This window comes from Dermacentor albipictus, chromosome 3 (assembly GCF_038994185.2).
Source record: "Dermacentor albipictus isolate Rhodes 1998 colony chromosome 3, USDA_Dalb.pri_finalv2, whole genome shotgun sequence".
In the NCBI taxonomy this organism is placed as follows: Eukaryota; Metazoa; Arthropoda; class Arachnida; order Ixodida; family Ixodidae; genus Dermacentor; species Dermacentor albipictus.
Genome location: NC_091823.1, coordinates 51,376,545 through 51,397,406, shown reverse-complemented (window position 1 = coordinate 51,397,406; position 20,862 = coordinate 51,376,545). Strand labels below are relative to the sequence as shown.

General features: G+C 42.8%; 1 protein-coding gene across 4 annotated transcripts in view; it reads right to left on the bottom strand.

Annotated features, from left to right (window-relative positions):
• The window catches only part of HERC2 (E3 ubiquitin-protein ligase HERC2), a 157,611-nt gene extending 137,054 nt beyond the window's left edge, over nucleotides 1-20,557 (bottom strand). For all 4 annotated transcript variants that reach the window (XM_065446812.1, XM_065446814.1, XM_065446815.1 and 1 more), the window contains exons 1-11: nucleotides 20,352-20,557; nucleotides 19,714-19,793; nucleotides 19,511-19,610; nucleotides 15,606-15,767; nucleotides 13,628-13,844; nucleotides 12,004-12,264; nucleotides 8,177-8,362; nucleotides 4,927-5,032; nucleotides 2,632-2,796; nucleotides 2,140-2,322; nucleotides 243-388 (exon numbers count right to left, since the gene is read on the bottom strand). In XM_065446812.1, coding sequence (XP_065302884.1) covers nucleotides 243-388; nucleotides 2,140-2,322; nucleotides 2,632-2,796; nucleotides 4,927-5,032; nucleotides 8,177-8,362; nucleotides 12,004-12,264; nucleotides 13,628-13,844; nucleotides 15,606-15,767; nucleotides 19,511-19,610; nucleotides 19,714-19,793; nucleotides 20,352-20,370 — 1,625 coding nt within the window. In that variant the 5' untranslated portion in view covers nucleotides 20,371-20,557. The remainder of the gene's footprint in view (nucleotides 1-242; nucleotides 389-2,139; nucleotides 2,323-2,631; nucleotides 2,797-4,926; nucleotides 5,033-8,176; nucleotides 8,363-12,003; nucleotides 12,265-13,627; nucleotides 13,845-15,605; nucleotides 15,768-19,510; nucleotides 19,611-19,713; nucleotides 19,794-20,351) is intronic.
• Between the last annotated feature and the right edge of the window lie 305 nt (nucleotides 20,558-20,862).

The window sequence follows — 20,862 nt, the reverse complement described above, 5'->3', positions numbered from 1 at the left end:
TAAGATGGACATTCTCAGCTAGTGTCGTTTCCAGTTAAGGGTGCCAAGAATACTAATTTCTATCTCGTTTCTGATGAAACGCAAGATGGTCCCTCCATGTCCCTTCCCCCCCCCCCCCCCATGCTCCTAGGCAATTCCACAATTTTACCAGGTGCTACAAATTCTCATGACAATTCCAGGTTTTGACAGTTTTCAAGGTTAGCAGTTGTTAAGCACCTAGAAATTGATGGGCAGGAACTCACGTTTCATCATCTTGTAGGAGAGAGATGACATTACTGCAGCTGAAGACATCACCATCTGGGTTGAGAGCCAGGAAATGGTCTGCTTGTAGGTGACTAGCAATGGACACTACTCCTTGGCTGCCAAAACCCTCTATCATGTGCAGTTCCTGTAGACATGCAAGACACACTTTGTTAATAAAGGCGCCAAACTCAACCATTATTCTACAGTCATGCAAATAATTAGTGCTGTACACCATCAATATGTTGCATCATTGCTTTTCTGTGACGACACAGTAGCAAAACAAAATTTATGTAGCAAAAGTTGTTTAGCTCTTTCCTTAGTCAAGCAAGAATTTCAATCTTCAGGAGTGGCTTTAGATATTTCTTATTTGAACAAATTCAAAGATCAGCATATGCTACGAAGCTATAAAGTGTATCTTATTTTGTTTAAGAGCACTGCAGAAAGCATCAATTAAAAGTTGTACTAAAACCTGAAATAATATACAAGAATATGTGCCACACACTATTTCACCACCTGTAAGTCCTGATATGCTACAGACATTTAGTTTGATACACAATCAAGTTAGCCTAAGTGACCCCTGTGCCTGTGAGGCAGTTACCCACAAAGACGAAAATGTTGCATACATCAACCACCACACTGGCAACGTCACTTTTGTAATCTACTTTCATTATAACAATAGTCTACAATGTTTCAGGTTAGTGTGACAACACACTCACTGATACAGTAGTCCTTCGTGACATCCATGACAGTAGATATGCCTGTGACTTTAAATTTTTTCACAATAATGTCCAAAGATAGCATTGACTAGCTCGAATTGAGGCGTGTTTGTTCTTTTAATTTTGGGCTGTGAAGTTGGGGTGCAGCTATTAAACGTGTGTGGCTCTTAGGTGAGTGTATACGGTATAACTTTCCAGAGATAACTTTTATGCTAACTCAAAGTAATACATGTTAAGAAATTTGCAGCAGAGGTCGGACTGAGGCGCACAACAGACTCTTCTATGATTGGCAAGATGACAAGGAGTGTTCAGTGCAGCACCTTGTGCCAAGATCAAAAGCTAACAATTCATAGCACAAATGGTATGTGTAATCTGCTGTGTTAGCATGTAATGCTGCAATGACAATTCTGCAATTTGCAAAGAAACAAAAAATGCCGACAGACTTCTGTCCGCTAGTTCCAAATGAATGTTAGCAGTATGTTCAATGGGGCTGGTTGTTTCATCTGCAAATAAAACATTTGGTTGCTAGTCAGCACTCTGTCCTGTGCTCTTTACTCGCTCATCCTGTGTTGCGCTGTTCCCGTTTTTATTCTAAATAGTTCCAAATGCTGATCCTGCGAAACTGATCAGCCATGCTACTTGAAAACAGTGCTATGTCTTTATGCCATCTCATTCAGTCATGTCAAAGCAGGAAGCTATGAGATTTGGCATCACCAAAGAACAGAAGCAAGGACAATGCAATTAAGGGGATATAGCTTCTAATGGCAGGCACAAAGAAAAATTGTCACTCAAAGAAAAGCCTTCACCAAAACCAGCAATATCTAGCCTGATGACAATGATAAGGACAATTACGATAACCACAACAATGAGGATGATGACTATGGCACAACGACGAAAACAACAATGGTGCAATAACAGCCCAATAACAGCGCGACAGGTAAAGCATTGTGAGCCTGAGATCAATTACTAAACGAAAACAATTATAGTAGTCTCTTCTTGTGCCGACTCCTGCCAAGAAAAGATGTTGATGGTAAATATGATAGCGATAGCTGCAACAGACAACATGACAAGATGGATGAAGCATCTTGCTCTTTACAGCAATTTTTATAAAGGCCAGTCCAGTATGAGAAAAGAAGAAAATGTGGAATTAAACAGTTGTAAAATATTCTAAGTAACTCACAGACTCCTCTTGATGCAGGACGAACACTCTTCCCAGGCTACTCAGAATGACGAGGCCTGAGCTCAGGCAGCAGATCTGCCTGACTGAGAGCTCTGACAGTTCACCAAGTGCCACTGGCTCGGAAGCATCCCAGGAAAGCCAGCTGATTGCAAGCACTTCCTGACTGGGACTACCACTGAATTTCTGAAATTAGGAGCAATTGAGAACTTGTTATATCTCTTCCAAGTTGCTCACAAATTGTTCATTGCACTCATGCCCCCAGAGTGACAGCAATAATGAATTCTCAGTAGCAGCACATCAAAATGATGCTTGTAAGGATGCCACAAGACTCTTCTGATTACTGCTTCAATTAATGCTGCACTTTCATTCAATCTTGTGGACTTCAGTGCAGCTCCTCAGTTATGCTTTTGCAATGAACAAGTTTGTTAAACTTTTTTTTCCCTTTTAACAAATGGTTTTACAGCATTCCAAAGCAAGGAAAGTATAACTCACAGGACTCAGGCGAGCAACTTGAGGCAAATAGGGACTAGCAAGCCTGTCCAGGTGGCACATAATGACCACAGCACACTGCTGGAGGTCAACTGAGAGCGAGTCATCATCAGGCAATGTCAGGAGGCTGAGGAAGCACTCTGTAGGGTTCACCAAAGGAATGTCGCCCTGGAAAATGCCAATGTAGTGAGACAGATTAACAAATGTCTCTGCTGCTACCCCTGCCAAATATTCATGTCCAAAAAACTAGTGCCATGTCGTCAACTCTGTAAGGTGTCATGTACCACAATGTAATCAGAATGGCTGCTGTGACAACAATCAAAATTTTATTTTTTTAGACTCAGCAACAAAGCGGCACTCAGAAAGCCAAGAAATTATTCTACCACGGGAAATGTGGCTAAATACAGCTAGTATTTTCAGAGCGCACAACAACAATATTCCCAGCGCTCAACAACAACCATGCACAAAAAATTAAATAAGCCGGCACTTGGCGGACAAATTTGCTACCACTCTCACACACTGGCCCTATGAAGCATACGACAGTGGTGAGTGAGAGTACTATATTTATCATATTTTGACGTGCACTTATTTTCCCCGAGAAAATGTCTGACAAGTGCCTGAGCATTAAAATTGGATATGACACAAAAAGTGTGTTTGCAGCACTGGAAACAGCCTACCACCAGAGCTAGTGTCATTGCCACTGTCATCACAAGATGGTAACAAAACAATTTTCCCCTTGGTTTCATTGTAAAGCTCATGATGACACATCATATTCATTACTTTCCTTCCCCCATAATTAAAAAAAAGTCCACTTGAAAGGAACATTACTTTATGTGCTAAGATGGTGGCAGCAAAGCCACAACACATTTTCTACATTATGGAGAGTTGCAGGGATCACATGATGAACTGGTGAAAAGTTGTTAGTTGAGGTGTGGGCCACAATCCCATTCTTGAGAGTTGCAGAGTAGTTCAAGAATTGCAGAATATCAGATGCAATGGACTACATGAGGGATAACATGTAATGGTCCACTGGCAGAAATAAAGAGTCGCAAAAAAAGTTGTGGAGGTAAATTCTGTAGGTTTTATCCTATTCCACTTGTGAAAATTGGAAGCAAGTTACTTTGTTTTCCCTGTAATAAAATTATGAGCATGTTAAAGTCCGGGATGCTTTAGAATCCCATAAAGATTATATTTAATGTAAGCACCCGCATATAATATGCGCCCATACTTAATAAGAGGTAATTTTATGCGAAGCATATTACGAGGGCTCAACCCAGCTCCTCAGGCGCGGCGGTGACCATGAAATCACGTGACACCGTGACGTCACGACAGAGGAGAAGTGGCTTTGGCTCAACTCTTGCAAGACGGGCTGGGTGGGAATCGAACCAGGGTCTCCGGAGTGTGGGACGGAGACGCTACCACTGAGCCACGAGTACAACGCTTCAAAGCGGTACAAAAGCGCCTCTAGTGAATGCGGTGTTGCCTTAGAAACGCGCTGTTTCTAAGGCGTGCGTCTCTTGCTCAGGCGCACATTTCGTTGCCGCGCCGAACGCTGCTTTGCTCGACGCTCACCGCGTCCAATGCGGGGCGCGTAGTCGCTGCCCTGTAGCCCATTGTCTTACACCCCTTGGCGGGTCGACGGGAACGCTGTCGCGTTCCACTCTTGAAGGCGAAGAAGTAATGCATGAGTTGTTTCTTCGTCTAGCCGAACCAAATATAGCCAAGCAACAGCAGTTCACCAGGCTAAACAGTGGTTCAACAACTAAAATAAAGGCTAGTATGCTTCGCATCCTGGGCTTAACCTTACCTAAGCCACAGCCATTTTTTTTTTTGAAACTAGGAAAGAAAAACCAAATTTGTGTAAACCTAATGTGGCAAAGAAAAATTTAAGACAGATTTGCATGATGTGTACAATGAGTCTTTATTTTGTGTAACTTTGTCAGCACTACACAACACATTCCTTCATTGTCACTTCCACTGCCCTCAGATGGCTATGAAGGAGCAAGGTGTGCAGGGGTCAAAAGGCTCCATTTTAGCTCCTAATGATGATTGTCAACAGGTGACATCACTTCAAAACATTTCAAAAGTGAAGCCACCGCTTGGTATATGAAATAAACCATTAAATACCTCGGATCTTGAGTGTAATGAGAAGCCAATGTGATGTGATCAACTTCAGAAGAAGAAAGGCTTCCTGCCATGTGAGAGTTTTTATTGTAAATCACTTCACAGAGATATTGTGGAGGGGAACAAGCAGGCTGATGGCGCCAGTGACAAACATAGAGAGCTTGAGCAACTTACATTTTCATATGAACGCTTCTCCATCTGCTTTGGCCTAGAGCAGCTAATGCTTTGAAATCGCTGCAATAGTGTCACCAGGGGCACACAGGTGCCATGGGAAACAGTCCTGAAAGGAAACAAGCAAAATATTAAAGGTAAACATAACCAAAACTCAGCTAGGTGTTGCTTTTTAATGAAATGCTGATCCCATTTGCACATCGTGTGAAAAATGGATCCAGGTGACTGTAAGCCTGCTTATCAAGCAACAAGTTCGTTACATTTGAAGCTGACAGCAAAGCACACACACACAAAATAATGCTGAGAGTTGACAGCACTGATTTCTCCAGTACAATCAACCCAGCAATTACCGTATTTGTTCGAATCTAGGCTGTTAGCTTTTTTTTTTTTTTCATACAATCATATACCAAACTCTAGGGTTGGCTTAGATTTGAGGATTTTTGAAAAACGTGCCAGTTTGCAATTGAAAGTGGTTGATATGGTGCATAGCTAGCATGATCTAGAAAAGTCGGTATCGCAGCCGCTACTAGCCAATTGAAAGTGAAGTACACAAGCGACGTCGCCATTTTGATCTGTGTCATATCGGCATGCAGCATGGCGTTATCGTAATGGCACTAAACAGGCAATGGCACAAACGAAAAGTTGTGCTAGCTGCAGAGGCATTGCCAAAAGTTGAAGCCAGGCGGGACTTCAGCATCGATGAGAATATCATCCGTCGTTGGGGGAGGCGGCAATGGGAGGCGCTTTTTGCGTTTGCTGCAACAAGGAAATGACAGTGATAAGGAAGATAAGCGTGCGATAACAGAGGATCTGCTCACCAAGATCGCGGCGCGTTTAGAGGGGTATGCGCCGTGCCGCACTGTCTATGCATGCGTGGGCGCACAGACACAAGTTTGCGCGCATCCGCAAGCGTACAGCCCGCACCACACGTAGGCTTGTGGATGCATGCAAGCTAGCGACAACGTGCCCACGCATGCATAGACAGTGCAGCACAGCTTGTATGCGTCAAAACGTAACGTGATCTCAGTTAACACTGCTCTCTGTTATCGTGCACTTGGGATGCCTCGCGTCGGTGCACCTGGCTACGCTGCAGTACATTCAACTCTCAGTGAAGCAGATTTATATCATGCAAGAAAGTGCTCAATCTTTCCTTTTTGTGCTGACGTAACAGCTCTAAAAATATAACAATTATTTTTATAGCTATCGAAGCATTTTGAAACACTGTCAATAACAAAGTACAACGTGGCGTCTTTCAAGGCGTCTGTGAATGAGCCCAGTGAGCGCGTGCTGTCATGCATATTTGTGGATGAAAACCACCATACCTCCTGAAACACAGCAGGCGCAAGGTGCGTAGATGCGAGCTTGCGTGCGTCCACAAATGTACGTATGGTCTCAGCTTACGAGGCTAGCAGCAATCATGACGTGGAATGATCTCGGCATGTTCATATTAAATAAATGCTGTTTTCATTTTGTGAACGCTGTCCTCACTTTTTTGTTCGGCTTACATTCAAAGTAAGCTTTTTAATTTTTCTGGCTTCGGACATTCGAGGGCCGGCTTAGAATTGAGGCCGGCTTAGAATCGGAGCCAGCTTAGAATTGGGGCAGGCTCAGAATCGGGTCCGGCCTTGGTTCGAGTAAATACGGTAGCTAAAGTACACAGAAGTGTACTTAGATAACAGCAAATGTAGACATGCTGCCATGTGGTAAGAATTCATGCAGCCCCACAATGACTTTATTTAGCACTAATGCATAGCTTATGGCAAGTGTGTTTGTCAGGAGTCTACCAGTAGATACATGCAGAAGCTCCTGCAGGCATCCATTTTGTTACTCTTGATGGGAAGAAGGCACGGCTTTTTCATTAACTAGTAATCCTCGGCATCATTACAGCATGTATGTGGTATTAAAACCCACTTTGCTGTAAGTACGTGTAACCACAAAGCTCATTAGTCAAGTTGACTTTTAAAAATCATATACTCGAAGATGGTTGTTCTAGAAAAGGGGCTTGCAGCCAGCAGCTCAGAGGCTGGATTTTTCTGATGAGACAATGTTTTGTGCCGTGCAACCCACCAAAGAAATGATCCCTCCTTGCTTGCCTTATTAAACGCACTTGGCATAATAGGTTTCAAATATTTACAATACTGAGTCACATACGATAACATAAACAAATTGTTACATTCTTATACTAATATTACTCTGTGTCAGTGTTTTCTTTATATGCCTCACTCCCTGGTTACAGCCTGCCAACCCAAAAGATTGTCAAACAAAGTTCTAGACTGGTCCCTGGATATACACACTGCCTGAAGCCTGCAGTACCACAACCTAAGATTTCAAATGTTTAAATGCTAAGAGGAAGCTTTAGCTCGGGCCCAACTCTGACGCGGCCTATTCAAATGCATGTAAAATGCAAAAACGTTTTTCTGAGATAACCCTTGGGCCCATTTTAATGAAGTTCGTTGCATTTCAGAGAGAAAGTTAAATTCTAGCGACTGTTTGAAGCGAAATTTCGATTTATGTCCTGATTTTTCTTAAAAGAATTTTCAAATATTCGACCGTTTGAAAAAAATAGAAGCATGAAGTTTACAAATTCATAGCTCTGCATCAAGAATAGATATCGTGGTTCTGGGTTCTGTAAACAGCGTCTATTAGATCATTCAAAGTGGACAAATTTGATATGTCATTTTACATCTTATGTGAATTTGTTACGTTGGTTACAAGGGTTCTGCAAAAGCTGTATTTCCGTATTACTAATTTTTTGTATTTTCATGTGTAACATATCAATTTTGTCCGCTTTAGATGTACTGTTAGATTCAATTCACAAAATTGTATTATCATTTCTCGTTGTTGAGTTACAGAGTTGTAAACATGATAGTTACGGTTTCTGAAAATTTTCTATTTTTGCCAATTTTTAATAAAAAATTGACGACCTAACTCGAAAATTCGAAACCAACAGTCACTCATCAATGCTCATCAATAACTCATCAATGCAACAAACCTTGTGAAATTTGGTGAGTGGTTGCCGAGAAAAACGAATTCTCATTTTACATGTATTTAGATAGGAGCACCTGAGCTAAAGCTTCCTCTTAAGTGTTTTAGTGCAATGAAATGAAAAATACAAGAGGGGCACCATGACACAAGTGCTAGCCATCATATCCCACTTTCAGTATTTTCTGTCTTTTTGAACTAAAATATATCACCATACCAACTCATTAAGTTGTCTGTGACACTAAAATTGTTCACTACCCTCAGCACTCACCTGTTGTCCAGCTCGTACTTCCCACTGTCCCACAGCTGCAAGAGCAAGAGGACACCGCTGAGCAGCCGACCCAGGGTGCCCTGCTGAATGCACAGCTCCAGCAGCAGTGACAGTGCCAGCTGCTGGTCAGGCACAGGCACCTGGCTGCAGCCACGTGAGTGTTGCCCCACACCAACATTGATGTCCCTGCGCAGTGCACAAGATTGGCATGTGATCCCATGACTGAAGCGTCCACCACCAACAGTTTTGCGGGAAACAAGGGACTCAGCGGAAAGTCATATGTCTCCTATATTCAATATGTCCTTGCTCTCTGTCACAAAATCGACACGCCTATGGCAGAGCCCCACAAAGTAGGACATATCCTCGAAGGCATTGCAGATGACGCATTTAATCTCCTGGCTTTTAACAACATTTCTACTGTCGACACCATCATAAAGGAATGCCGCCGCTTCGAGTTAGCGAAGAACTGACATGTCGCCAATCGATTTTTTTACCTGCCGAATACCGCCGTGACATCCTCTTGCATCAACCAAGACAGCCCGTCACCCTCATGCGACAATGTGACTGGCATTGTGCGTCACGAACTTGAAGTTGCGTTCTCTGCTTTGCCCCAGCAGACGCCCTGGGACAACTCCGCCACAACAATATCCTCGATCCAGTCCGTGGTTCACCAGGAAGTCACTAACCTGGGCTTTCCCACAGCTTGTTCTGTTAATCACCCTGACGCCAGTATGACTCCTCCTATGACCACGCTCTACCGCAGCCTGCTCTTTCCTTCCCGTTATGGAATTTATCCGAATGACGCACACCGACAAACCGATCTGTTTCTGCTACAGCCGAATTGGTCACGTTTCCCATCACTGCTGCAGTCGTTGGATGCCTATGCCCCGAAACGCCTTTTGGTATCCCTCCATTAGATGATGAGGCACCTCGATGTGGTGCTGCACTGTCCGATTTGCCGCAAAATCCTCCACTGACGCCGTTAACAAGGCACAACCTCCTAGATATTCAAGTAGATAGCACACCTGTAATAGCACTGATCAATACCAGTGCACACATCTCCATTACGAGCGTTCACTTTCGCCATCATCTAAAAAAAGTTCGCACACCTGCCATCACTTGGGTCGTACCCGTCGCCGACAGCAGAATGGTTGCCGTAGTGAGAATATGTACCGCCCATGTAAGCATTGCTGGTCGCCATACTGTCGTCCTTTTCACCGTGCTTCCCCACTGCCCCCATGACCTGATACTTAGCCTAGACTTTCTCTTTGATCATTCTATGCTCAACGATTGTTCCGCAAGTACTGCCCGCCTTGACCTGCCTCTCCTCTCTAATCCTCCTGCTCCACCCAAGATTTGTCTTAGTCTGACTGATTTTGTTCATGTGGCACCGCAGGTCCTGACGTACATCGAACTGTCACCTTCGCCGCCAGTTACAGATGTTGATTACATCGCTGCACCAGTTACTGCAGTTGTTCTAACGCGCAATGTCACCGTCCCTCATACCACATTAACTGCCACCAACAACCGCACTTGCCTTCCTGTGGTGAATTTTGGCTTCACAAAGCGAGTGCTACCAACGGGAATATCCCTGGCCATGATCAGTGCTTTACAATATCACTGCATCGAGACTTTTGCCATCGACGACTCCTGTGAGCCTTGCAAGTCTGCCAGTTGTTCTAACAAGGACATTGCAAAAATTAATGCCCCGGACGTCTTGCCTGGCGACGCTGAAGCTCTCCATAACTTACTGTATTTTTATAGACACATTTTTGAGCTGAATGGCCATCCCTTGGGCTAGACATCTCTTGTCAAAACCGTATCCACGTCGGAGGTGCTCAGCCAATACATCGACGACCCTTCCGAGTTTCAGCGCTGGGGTGCCAAGTCATCAAGGCAGAAGTGGACAAGATGCTAACAAAAGATATTGTTGAGCCATCACCAAGTCCCTGGGAATCACCTGTCATGTTATTGAAAAAGAAAGAGGGCACACGGCAATTCTGTGTTGACTGTCTGCACCTCAATTGCATCACAAAGAAGGATGTCTATCCACTACCCCAAATAGATGACGCCCTTGATTGTCTCTATAGTGCCCAGTACTTTTCGTCCATCGACCTTCGGTCTGGGTAATGGCAAATTGCTGTGGATGATCTTGATCGGGAAAAGACAGCCTTTACAACACTGGACAGGCTTCATCAATTTAAGGTTATGCCCTTTGGCTTATGTAGTGCTCCGGCCACCTTTGAGCACATGATGGACTCTTTACTTCAAGGGTTTAAATGGACTTCTCTTTGCTAGCTAAATGACGTTAGAGTGTTCTCACCTACGTTCGGCACACACATTGAGCAACTCTCAACCATTCTTGGTATTTTTCACAAGGCTGGCCTGCAGCTCAACTCCAAAAAATGCCATTTTGGCCACCGTCAGATAACCGTATTTGGACATCTGGTTGACATTTCTGGAATCCGACCTGACCTGGGAAAAATTCGCGCCATCAAAGGCTTTCCTGTGCTGCACTCAGCTATAAATGTCCGCAGCTTCATAGGACTTTGCTCTTATTTCCGCTGCTTTGTTAAAGATTTTGCCACCATAGCATGGCCTCTCACAGACCTCTTAAAGAAAGGTGTGCCTTTTTCACGAGGCTCCTCCCAAGCTGCCGCTTTCTCTTGTCTCATGACTTTACTCACCATCCCACCTGTCCTTGGCCATGTTTCAGCCCCTTCTCAGCTGCACACCAAAGCAAGTGGCCACAGAATCGATGCAATCTTGGCATAAGTTCAGCGTGGTCATGACTGGGTTATTGCATATGCCAGCCACCCCTTGCCTCCTTCAGAGCGAAACCACTCCATTACCGAGAGACAGTGTCTGGCTCTTGTCTGGGTGGTTGCAAAATTCTCTCCCTACCTATATAGCCAGTCCTTTTGTATTGTCACCGACCATCATGCTCTCTATTGGCTTTCGTCCTTTAAAGACCCCTCAGGGAGGCTTGAGAGGTGGGCTCTGTAGCTGCAGGGGCATTTCTATTCGGTGGTCTGCAAATCAGGGGGCCAGCACACTGATGCTGACTGCTTGTCCCATTACCCCGTAGACACATCCAACGTTGACGACATGGACGCTTACGCCTGCGTTCTCTCTGTCTGCCAACTTTTGGCCATGGTCAATGAGCAATGCCGTGACATCACTTTGCGGACCCTCATTGAGCGAGTTGAATCTGCGCCTACAGACAGTTGTTATGGTGGTTCATCCTCCAGAACGGCGTTTTGTACCACCGCAATTTTCACGTTGACTGTTATCCACTTCAATGTGTTATACCCATATAAATATAAATAATATATAAAAATATAAAACAATATGAATAAAACAATATAAATAAGATTATTAGGGGGACTAAATAACAGCATGCCTGTCTGATAAATGCCCTAGTGGTGCAAGCAAGCTCAGATTTGCTGATGTCAGAACACAAATGAAAGATCTCTCAGCTGTCTCTTATCAGTCATATTTGGTGAAGTGTGTGCTGTAATTCATCAATACGTACAAATTTGGCAAAATGTACATTAATGGACTCACTAACTAGGTGTCACGATTTAACATTTTTATTACCCATGCGCAGCTCGTTATGCACATTTAATTATTCATATATTTGGTGACTGCACTGATCGTCTTGCAGCTGTATCCCATCTAGAACACTGTCAACTGTTCCTGGATTTTCTGTTACTTCGAATGGTACAAATGGCTCTACAATGCCTTTAAGACTGAGAAACACTGCACTATACATGCACAAAAAAAAGGGGGTGAAGATCGGTTAAATTCAAATTTGAATGCCATACCCAAGCACTACAGAGCGCAGGAATTTGTCGGCACGCTCAACCACTTCAAGCCAAACAGAGGAGACCGCCTCCTGGTGGAAAAGGGTGGCCTCAGGCATAGCTCGCAAGGCTTCTAGTGACTCCCGCAGCAGCTCCCCACAGAGCTCAGAGTCTTCTCCAGAGCGCCAAGCCCTCTTTAAGAAAGCAAAGGCGAAGCTGAGAGCAGCTCGGGAGCCCACACGAGCCAATGCTTGCATTGGTTGTTCCGATGGTAGCTTGGTCCTGCATGAACGACGTAAAACACCGAGTCATAATCAGCAGCAGCAATAGCAGCCCCAGTGCCAGCCTGTTTAAAGTGCATTGCAGGATTTAAGGGTTCTCCCAGTAATTTTCGATTACCTCAGACCTGTGTCAGCCAACCACATCTTATGTCTGCAAAGCTTCCTCATCTCATCAATCCATCTGTCTTGTGCCACCCTTAAATGCATTCCCATTCTCTTGGAAAGCGATGGGTCACCTTCATAGACAAACAGTTATCTGTCACGCAGTGAATATGGGTAGAATACAGTGAATAGATGTAGAAAACAACATCCGAGTTTACATCTGAGGATATTTAACAAAACTAACAGTTCCTTAAAAGGCTAACAGGACCTCAGACTATAAAATATCTCATTCATCTGTTGAAGACTCAGGCTGTGCCACTGCAAGGAAATGACATTATTGCTTACCTCACTGCCAAGATATTTATATCTGGCAGACCTCCCAAAAAATATTGCTTTTCAGTAAGACAGTTAATCACTTTTGTAACAAGTAATGCCAGCGTGCAAGATAGTTTACTTCCAAGTTTAATGAAAAAGCAAGCTTTTGAACTAAAGCTCCCTAGTTTCCCATGACCGTTGGTCCTTCCATACAAAATAGCCTACCCTTATGTTTTTATCAAAATTTACTGCTTTGTATGCTTTTATAACTTACAATGTTCCCAGAAAAATTATGGTAACAACTTCCAGCTGCCGCTCTCACTAGGATTTCCAGTTTTGCAACAAAAGTTGTTGCCACCTTAATGGGAGGTTAAAGGAACATAAGTATACAATGAACACAAGGCAGTAAGAAGGCCCTTAAAGATGCATTACAAAGGATACAGTACAAAGATACTAAACGAAAGAATTAAATGAGATCTAGGAGCTGATTGCTGAAGCAGGACAAATTTTATCATTGAGAGAAGGACATTGCAGCGTATCATCTAATTACCTTACTAATAAAAAATATGGCAGTACATAGTGCACTGAAGAAGTGTAACATAATCCATCTTACTTTGTCAGCTTGAACAACTCAACATGATACTGTGCCTGTGCTGTTCAACCTGTAATTTGTTTACACAGTGGTGCACAGATATACACATGTGCGTAAACAAGGTGAAGTTGTTAGTCAAAGCTTGTGTGTGCTTCTTTACGCTTCTTGTTCTCTACTTTTCATGCTTCTTTTCTGGCTTTACGATCGTACAAACTAGCTCAATCTTCTCTCCTGGTATGTCTGGTGCTGCTCCATTAAGGATAGTACCAAAATGAAAAAGAAATTTTATCATGCAAGAACAGCAGCGCTGCATAAGCTATGCAAGCAAAAGCCATAAACAAGATCTGAGACCAACCTGCGAATGTCAGGGCTCTGAGAAATGACATGGGAAGCCGAAGATTCAACGGGCAGCAGGGTCTTTCGGTGGCGCACCAATGCAGTGTAGTACCGAGTGGCCACGGCAATTTGCTGCTTCAGTCTCACTGAAGATAGTGTAGATGCAGCTGCCTCCCAGTTGAGCTGATGCTGCTCACATACCAAGGTCTTGAGGCATGCTCTCAGTTGGTCAAGAGCTGTAATAGAAGCCATAAATTGAAGAAGGCTTCTATTCATTTGTTTATAACATATTTCCATGCTGTCAAAGTCCAGAGGATGATGGTTTATGTAGGCCACATCAATTATTGCAGCCAGAAAAAGGAATAAAAAGAAGCAAGCAAATTTCATTACAAGCAACAGCCTTCAGTAAACAAACCGCATTCAATTGATGATGATGACAATTCACTGACTGCATATGTTACACGTTACAATCTTGTTAGGATACCTCTGTTACAAAGTGAACCTCAATATGACACCCACTGCTAGGTACGAAAACATTTGAATGATGGTAAAAATTCTATTTAGCATCTCATGGTCCCAGGTAAACTTTGACGCAATTCAGCTCCTATGCACTTCCAGCAAATTAAGGTTATTGTCTTGTGTAACACTCATGCATAACAAAGGACAATGGATGAAACCGAAAGCTTATGCTAAGAATGAGTTTATAACTTTTATGTTGACAGGCTATATAAAACAATACACCAAATTTATTGCAGTGCAGACAGCATAGGTTAAATACAGCGAGAGAGGCACGTGAGGGCAAACATTCTTTTTTTGCCACTCACACTGTGTTGAACAGTGATCAATCCCAGACATCACATTTGGTTGAGATTATTAATAAATAGAAGCGCTTTCATGATCAGGACAAAAAAGATGATGATCTATAAAAGCTGCCTGGTGATTAACAATAAAGCAGCTTAAGACAATTTATATTCAGGAAATAGGTTTATAATCATTCAAACACAGTGACATAATAAAGTAAATGTGTTGATGCTAGAATTTCAAATGTAAGAAAACTCAAAATATCTACACTCTTTAGTGGCACTTGTGGTATACCAATAGCGGTGTGAGGTGGCATATCTCAGAAATAATTTGCGATTTTCTCCTGGCTGCATGTTAAATGCCTGGCAGTGGCAACCACTCTCACACTGAAATTGGACGGCAAAAATGGGTGTGTAGGCTTTAATGCCCATTAAAATGTAAGGCAAGTTCATAAGAAAAGCAAATTAAACCTCTCATAGTTAAAAATTATTGTGTTCACATTAATGTGACGCATTCTTTATTTTTTTTTTTTCTCTCTCTTCGCTGTTATCTCCAGCTTGAGCTCATTTTCTCAAGCTCTTAATATAATGAGATTTTCTTCCGTTAAACTTTCGCCCTTCAAAATGTGGCAGCTAAGAACTAGGTGACAGAATATTGTTAGAAAGCCAACCTTGATGTTAGAGGAAGAGTACACATTTGTATACGTGGGATTGGGCACAGGTCCACAGGAAACGAATGCGATAAGAAGTTCTCATGGAAAGAGGCAGTAGCAGAGAACTGTCCACCGGCCTTATCCTTTCCTTGGTTAATATATAATCACATGCAGACATGCAACTTTTGCACAGGTGCTCTTGGCTGCACTAAGCCCTAGCACCACGAAAACCTATGCGTACATCATCACATCCTGATTCCCTACTGTAAATGCACTCTCCTGGCCTCAAGCTGTTATGAATGTCCTGTAAACATAGGCTCAACAGTGGTCAAGATGCCCAGCTGTTGGCCACGATCATATTCAAGTGTGACGACTAACGCTTTCAGGTCTGCGACCTGGCTCATCAAATGAACTGCAGACTAACAGCAGGGGCCTCAGCATCTTTTTTTTCTTAGATAATTTATGCCGAAAAACATTCACAATCGCCTTTTTTGATACACATGCATGAAGAATTCAACTGCAAAAGCAAAAACACAGCGCTTACATGGTTGAGGGCCCCATGCCCAGACATCGATAAGTGACTTGGACGTGACCACACAGCTTTTCTCCTGATCGGAGGCCTCCCTCTCAACTGGTGGAATGCATGAGGGGCACGGACAGCCGAGGCTGCCAGTCTGTGGTCCACAAGTACACCACGCAGCTCGTTCTACAGCATGGAAACAGGAAAAAAGAAAATGGAAGTAAATATAGGAAATATCCACTCTGAGCAAGAGCCAACAGCTGAATTCACACAGATTAATGCCACTATTTCTTCTGCTTCAACTTCTCTTCAATCCTTACATTAATGATGATGCTTTATGAGGGAAATAAATAAAAATAGTAAATAAAGCTCATCATGAAGCTTCACCTCAATACGAAGCAGAAAAAAAAGAAGGGCAACTCTCCAAACAGAGACGAAATTTCACTACTGATGGCCTTCAGTCTGAAGGTTTGGTGCTGTGTGTTTTCAGCTCTTCACTGAAAAATTGAATTTTTTATGAATCTACAATAAAATAACCTTGGCCAACAATAGCCACTGTTTTACAAGAAGTTGCCTTGGAAATGAAAAAGGTGATTACACCATCTACCATTATCAGATATACAAACCCTCTGCACTCAGTAAATCATTTACTGCTCTGCAAGTGACACATGCCAGTCTAGCTAGACTTAGAAGCTCATCTTGAGTGTCCCTTTATAAGGTTGTAATCAAAAATATCCAATGAGGAGGTGAAAAGTGAAAGTCAATGGATTTGATACGGGTTCCTATAAATGGTGTGCGTTTACTCTTATCTTGCTGAGTAAGAGCTCATAGGTCCATATACCCAACTTAAGAGAGTGAAAGTAAAGCTCAAACACATTTACACAGGTTACGGCAGTGAGCAAGATTGTTCCCTTGCTGTAATGCAAATGAATATGTAGTACTAATGTAGTAATAATTTCCATGGCCAAGAACAATGCAGGATCAAGATGGTATGTTGGACCAGTTGGTTAGGATTCATTGTAAGGTTTGTAACAGCGCAACACAAGACATGGACAAAAGAAAGGTAAAAAACAACAACACAGAGCTTCCGAGTAAGAGCTCATACCTCCGTATACCCAACTTCAGAGAGTGAAAGTAAAGCCAGAACACGTTTATGCAGGCTACAGCAATGAGCAAGATCGTTCCCTTGCTGTAATACTAATTAAAGTGCAGTACTAATGTAATACTAATTTCCATGGCCAAGAACAATACAGGATCAAGACGGCAAGTTGGGCCAGTTGGTTAGAATTCAATGTAAGGTTCGTAACAGCGCAACACAAGACACGGACAAAAGAAAGGTAAGAAACGACGACATAGTGCCGTGTCATCGTTTTAAGCTTAATTTTGTTTGTGTGTGGTGTTGCACTGTTATGAACCTTACAATGAACCATGTAGGATCCTGTCAATAAAAATATGAAGCCTCATGCAATGCACATGAACAAAAGACCCAACGGCAACTGAACAGGCACAGCTTAAAAACAGCCCCCACACACTTATTTACCTGCCACTGCGCTATGCCTAGCCTCCTCAACCGCTGTGAGTTAAGTATGTGGAACCACAATTACGCTCGGCCTTTAGCTCTTCCTGTGCCATCCAAGTATAACAGGCTGTTCTAATCAGAATTAAAATTCTGTCCCAATAAGATAAATATTAAAGAGAAGGAATAAGAGAAAGTATGCTACCATCAGTTAGGTCATGTCAGAGGCAGTCTTTACTCTCTTTAGTGAAGCCAGAGGAAGCGGTCATGCAGTCTCAGTAGAGTGGATTCTCAGCGTAGCAGGAGCAGCGCGCCTAAGCGATAAGTTTTTGCCTTCTTTTTTGTACATTCAGTTCTTTGATGATTTACATTACACAAATAGTGTAGAATATTTTTGTTTACACTTTTAGGATTTTCTCCCTTTTGTTAGGCATAGATAAGGAATTAATTTTTTTTTTCTCTCAAGTAGCGTTATTTTTCACAAAGGCTTTAGTAAAAGATAATGGCTTGAAGGAGGAGCCTTAGCATGCTTTGTATGGAATGCATATGTCTCTAACCTTAGGATGAAACATGGTTTGAGTTGGTAAGTGAGGCAAAGGGCCAGGATTTTTTCTGTAGGATGTGTGTGCTAGGCTCACGGCTGGACCATCTAGAGTAGGAGAAAGATAAGCTAGGGAAGTGGGTTATGAAGCTAGAAAGTGAACTCAGCAATGAGCAGAAGCAGAGGAAGGTTGTTGAAGATAAGCTAGCCAAAGTAGAACAAGAGTTGAAGGCCACTATTCCACAAAGGTATGGTGCACAACTTGATTATAGCACTGCAATGAAAGCTAGTGCCGAAGTGGGAAATGGGCAAAAAACCAACACCACCATGTCAATAAGCAGTGAAGGACACATCAGTAATAGCCGCAAGGGTACTACTACTGAGGTGGTGAAAGCAGAAACTGACAACAAAGCGAAGGGCAGGGAACGAGGAGAGGGTATTGTAGCTTCATGCAGAAATTCCAAGGGCAAGGAGGAGAAATATTGACAATTTGCCTTTGTTGGTTTTCGAATATGCGCAAGACGGAAACGGTGATAAGGGAGAAAGTAGGTGCAGACGAGCGAGTGTAAATGAGTGCGCTTCTGGGGAAACAGGTTAAGGAAGTCATGGCAAAGGCCAAGTGAGACACGTGTGGGGCACAATGAAGGAGTGGCACCTTGTGGTGAAAATGGAGGAGTAACTGACATACTGCAGGAGGGACGAGGGGGGGGTAACGAAGCAAATAGCTAAACAGGTAAATAAACTCAGGAAAGTTTCTGAGGATGTGCAAATCACAGTGGGCTTCTTTGATTATGCAATCCCAGACTGTCCACAAACCAGCCATGGATTCCTGTCTGACCAGCCCCAACAGAAGGGCACATCAGTCACGTGATCCAGCTGTCAGGAACTGTCTGAGGTTTTACTCGAAAGCACCGTGACCAGAAGTCATTCGCCTGGCAGCCATCATCTGCTCATAGCTACTCGTAGATAGCACTACTACTCAGCGGATCTATTATCGTGGCCTCCAAGATGATGCAGCCTTGGAGGCCATGTCGCTGACACAACCATAACGTTTGCATAGTGGAATCACAGCCTGAGCAGAGACAACGTGCTCACAAAGCACAGTTTACGTCATGCTCTCACTCTTCATGTCATTTAACTACTGTATTTAAGCTCTTTCACTGCCTGCGAAATTTAAGCAGAACTCCCATATGAACACAAGTGAAAGCACAATTGTACCGTGTCGCTGCTCACACGCAGAAAGCACCCGCTGATATTTTTAAAGCTTAACTGGTAAATGATTAACTGGTCAGCAGTCGAGATAACTAAGCAAGATATGATTAGAGTATTGGTGGAAAAAAAGCTGCGAAGAGATTGATAGAGCCGGAATCATAGTAGGCATATATGGTGCGCAATGTAGTGAGAGAGGTTTTAAAATATGAAAGCTAAGATCAAGATTAGATAGGCAAAAAGCTGGATAGCAATAGTAGTAGTAAAGCCAGATTACATCAGGCAGGCTAGTTGACAATGTGTCCGCGCACTGTTTCAAAGGGGACGCCAATAAACATCGTCGTCGTCATCAACCAATTACACAGGTGGTAAAAGAGTTACCACCTGTGTAGGGAGGCCCCCCGAGTGCCCTAAGCTACAGACTTCAACACAAAGGGTCTGATGTTAAACATATGTAAATCTTGATAGCAGAGTAGTTGACAAATAAAATTTATAATATTTATAAGCCATGTGCACTTGCATATGTCGCAATCTTCAACTTTCATAATTTTCCAGCTTCTCCGTGCATATACTTAGCCATAGATGCCAAGCAGAATTTTGAGAGAGTGATCACTCTAGAAGTGCATTCTATGGCTGGCAAAAGAAAAAAAAAAATGTCCTTACCTCGTCCTTGTGACAGTGCATCGTTGGTGACTGCCTGCAGCTCACCATCTTTGACTAGCTCATTCCAGGACTGTGCCAGTCCTTCATAGGAGAAGATGCACTGCACATAATACGAAGGAGAGAGAAATGCTATACATGAGTCTGTACAATATTTTGTAAAGTGAACAGGAAAAAAAAAAGGGCTGAATGAAATGCAGCTTCACCTGAAGGTCCCTGGCAAGCCATTTGCTGTCCAGCCGTTGTACAGGCTTGACTGTAAACTTAGGCTGGTTTTGCATGTTAACTATGAAGAAGAATGAAGACAAAAACAATTACAATTAAGTCGCTGCGTCAAAACAAAAATTGGAAATATAATGAACGAATCATGCTGCGCAAATACTACGTGACCGCTGAGATACGTCAGGTACCGTAAGGCAGGAAGTTACCCTTCAACCTTGCATTTTAGCGACGCCGTCAGCAATTAAACGTAAGAGTAGTGATGCTATGTTGTGTTAATATCTCGTTCACGTGTAACAATATTTTCGCTTTTTAACTGAAATCAAAGCGGGACCGCGAAATTGCTTCCATTTACACATTTGGTGTGAACTTTAGCACAACGGATTAAATTTTTTCCTTCAGAGACTTGCCGGTAGTTGCTTGCCTGCTAGTTGAACACACGCTCCTAATTAAAGAGTCTTATCTTTTTTACTTTCAGGTTAAAAGAACAGCAAAGATAACTACCAGATGATCCAACATGTGATATTGTGCCGCCTTATCTTCAGCACAAAACGTTGCTAAGGCAAGCGTGAAGAAACTAATCGATTTCGGCGAGTCAATCAGCTGTGCGGAAAGCGTCACTTACATGGAGCTAAGGATGCCATTTTGCCGCCCTAATCGCTCCTGCTCCGGGCGTTTCATACTATATGCTTTAGCTTCGGATGATTCCGACACTGAAGAAGTCACCAGCAGCAATGATAAGGGATGAGACGGCTTTCAACACGAAGACTTCTGAAAGTGCATCCACCATGAACTCCCAGCGGTTTCTCACGAGCAAAATAAAACAGAAAACTACTGGCTACTTATGGATAATAATGGATTGAATGAACTAAAGGTTACAAGCAACTAGACGGTAAATCACGACGCGAACTAAATCTTCAAGATTGTTAAACCTTGTTTTATATAAATTTATAGAAGCTTTAGCTTAACGGTTAGTCTCTAAACTAACCTAACAAGGCAAGCGAGTTTACAGTTAGCTGTAGGTAAGGTGCAAGGCATAGTGTTTCTCATATAGTGAGAAACTCTATGATGCAAGGCAAAAACATATATTTTTAATATTTGTATTTGTGTTTGTTTTGATTGGAAATGTAAAATAA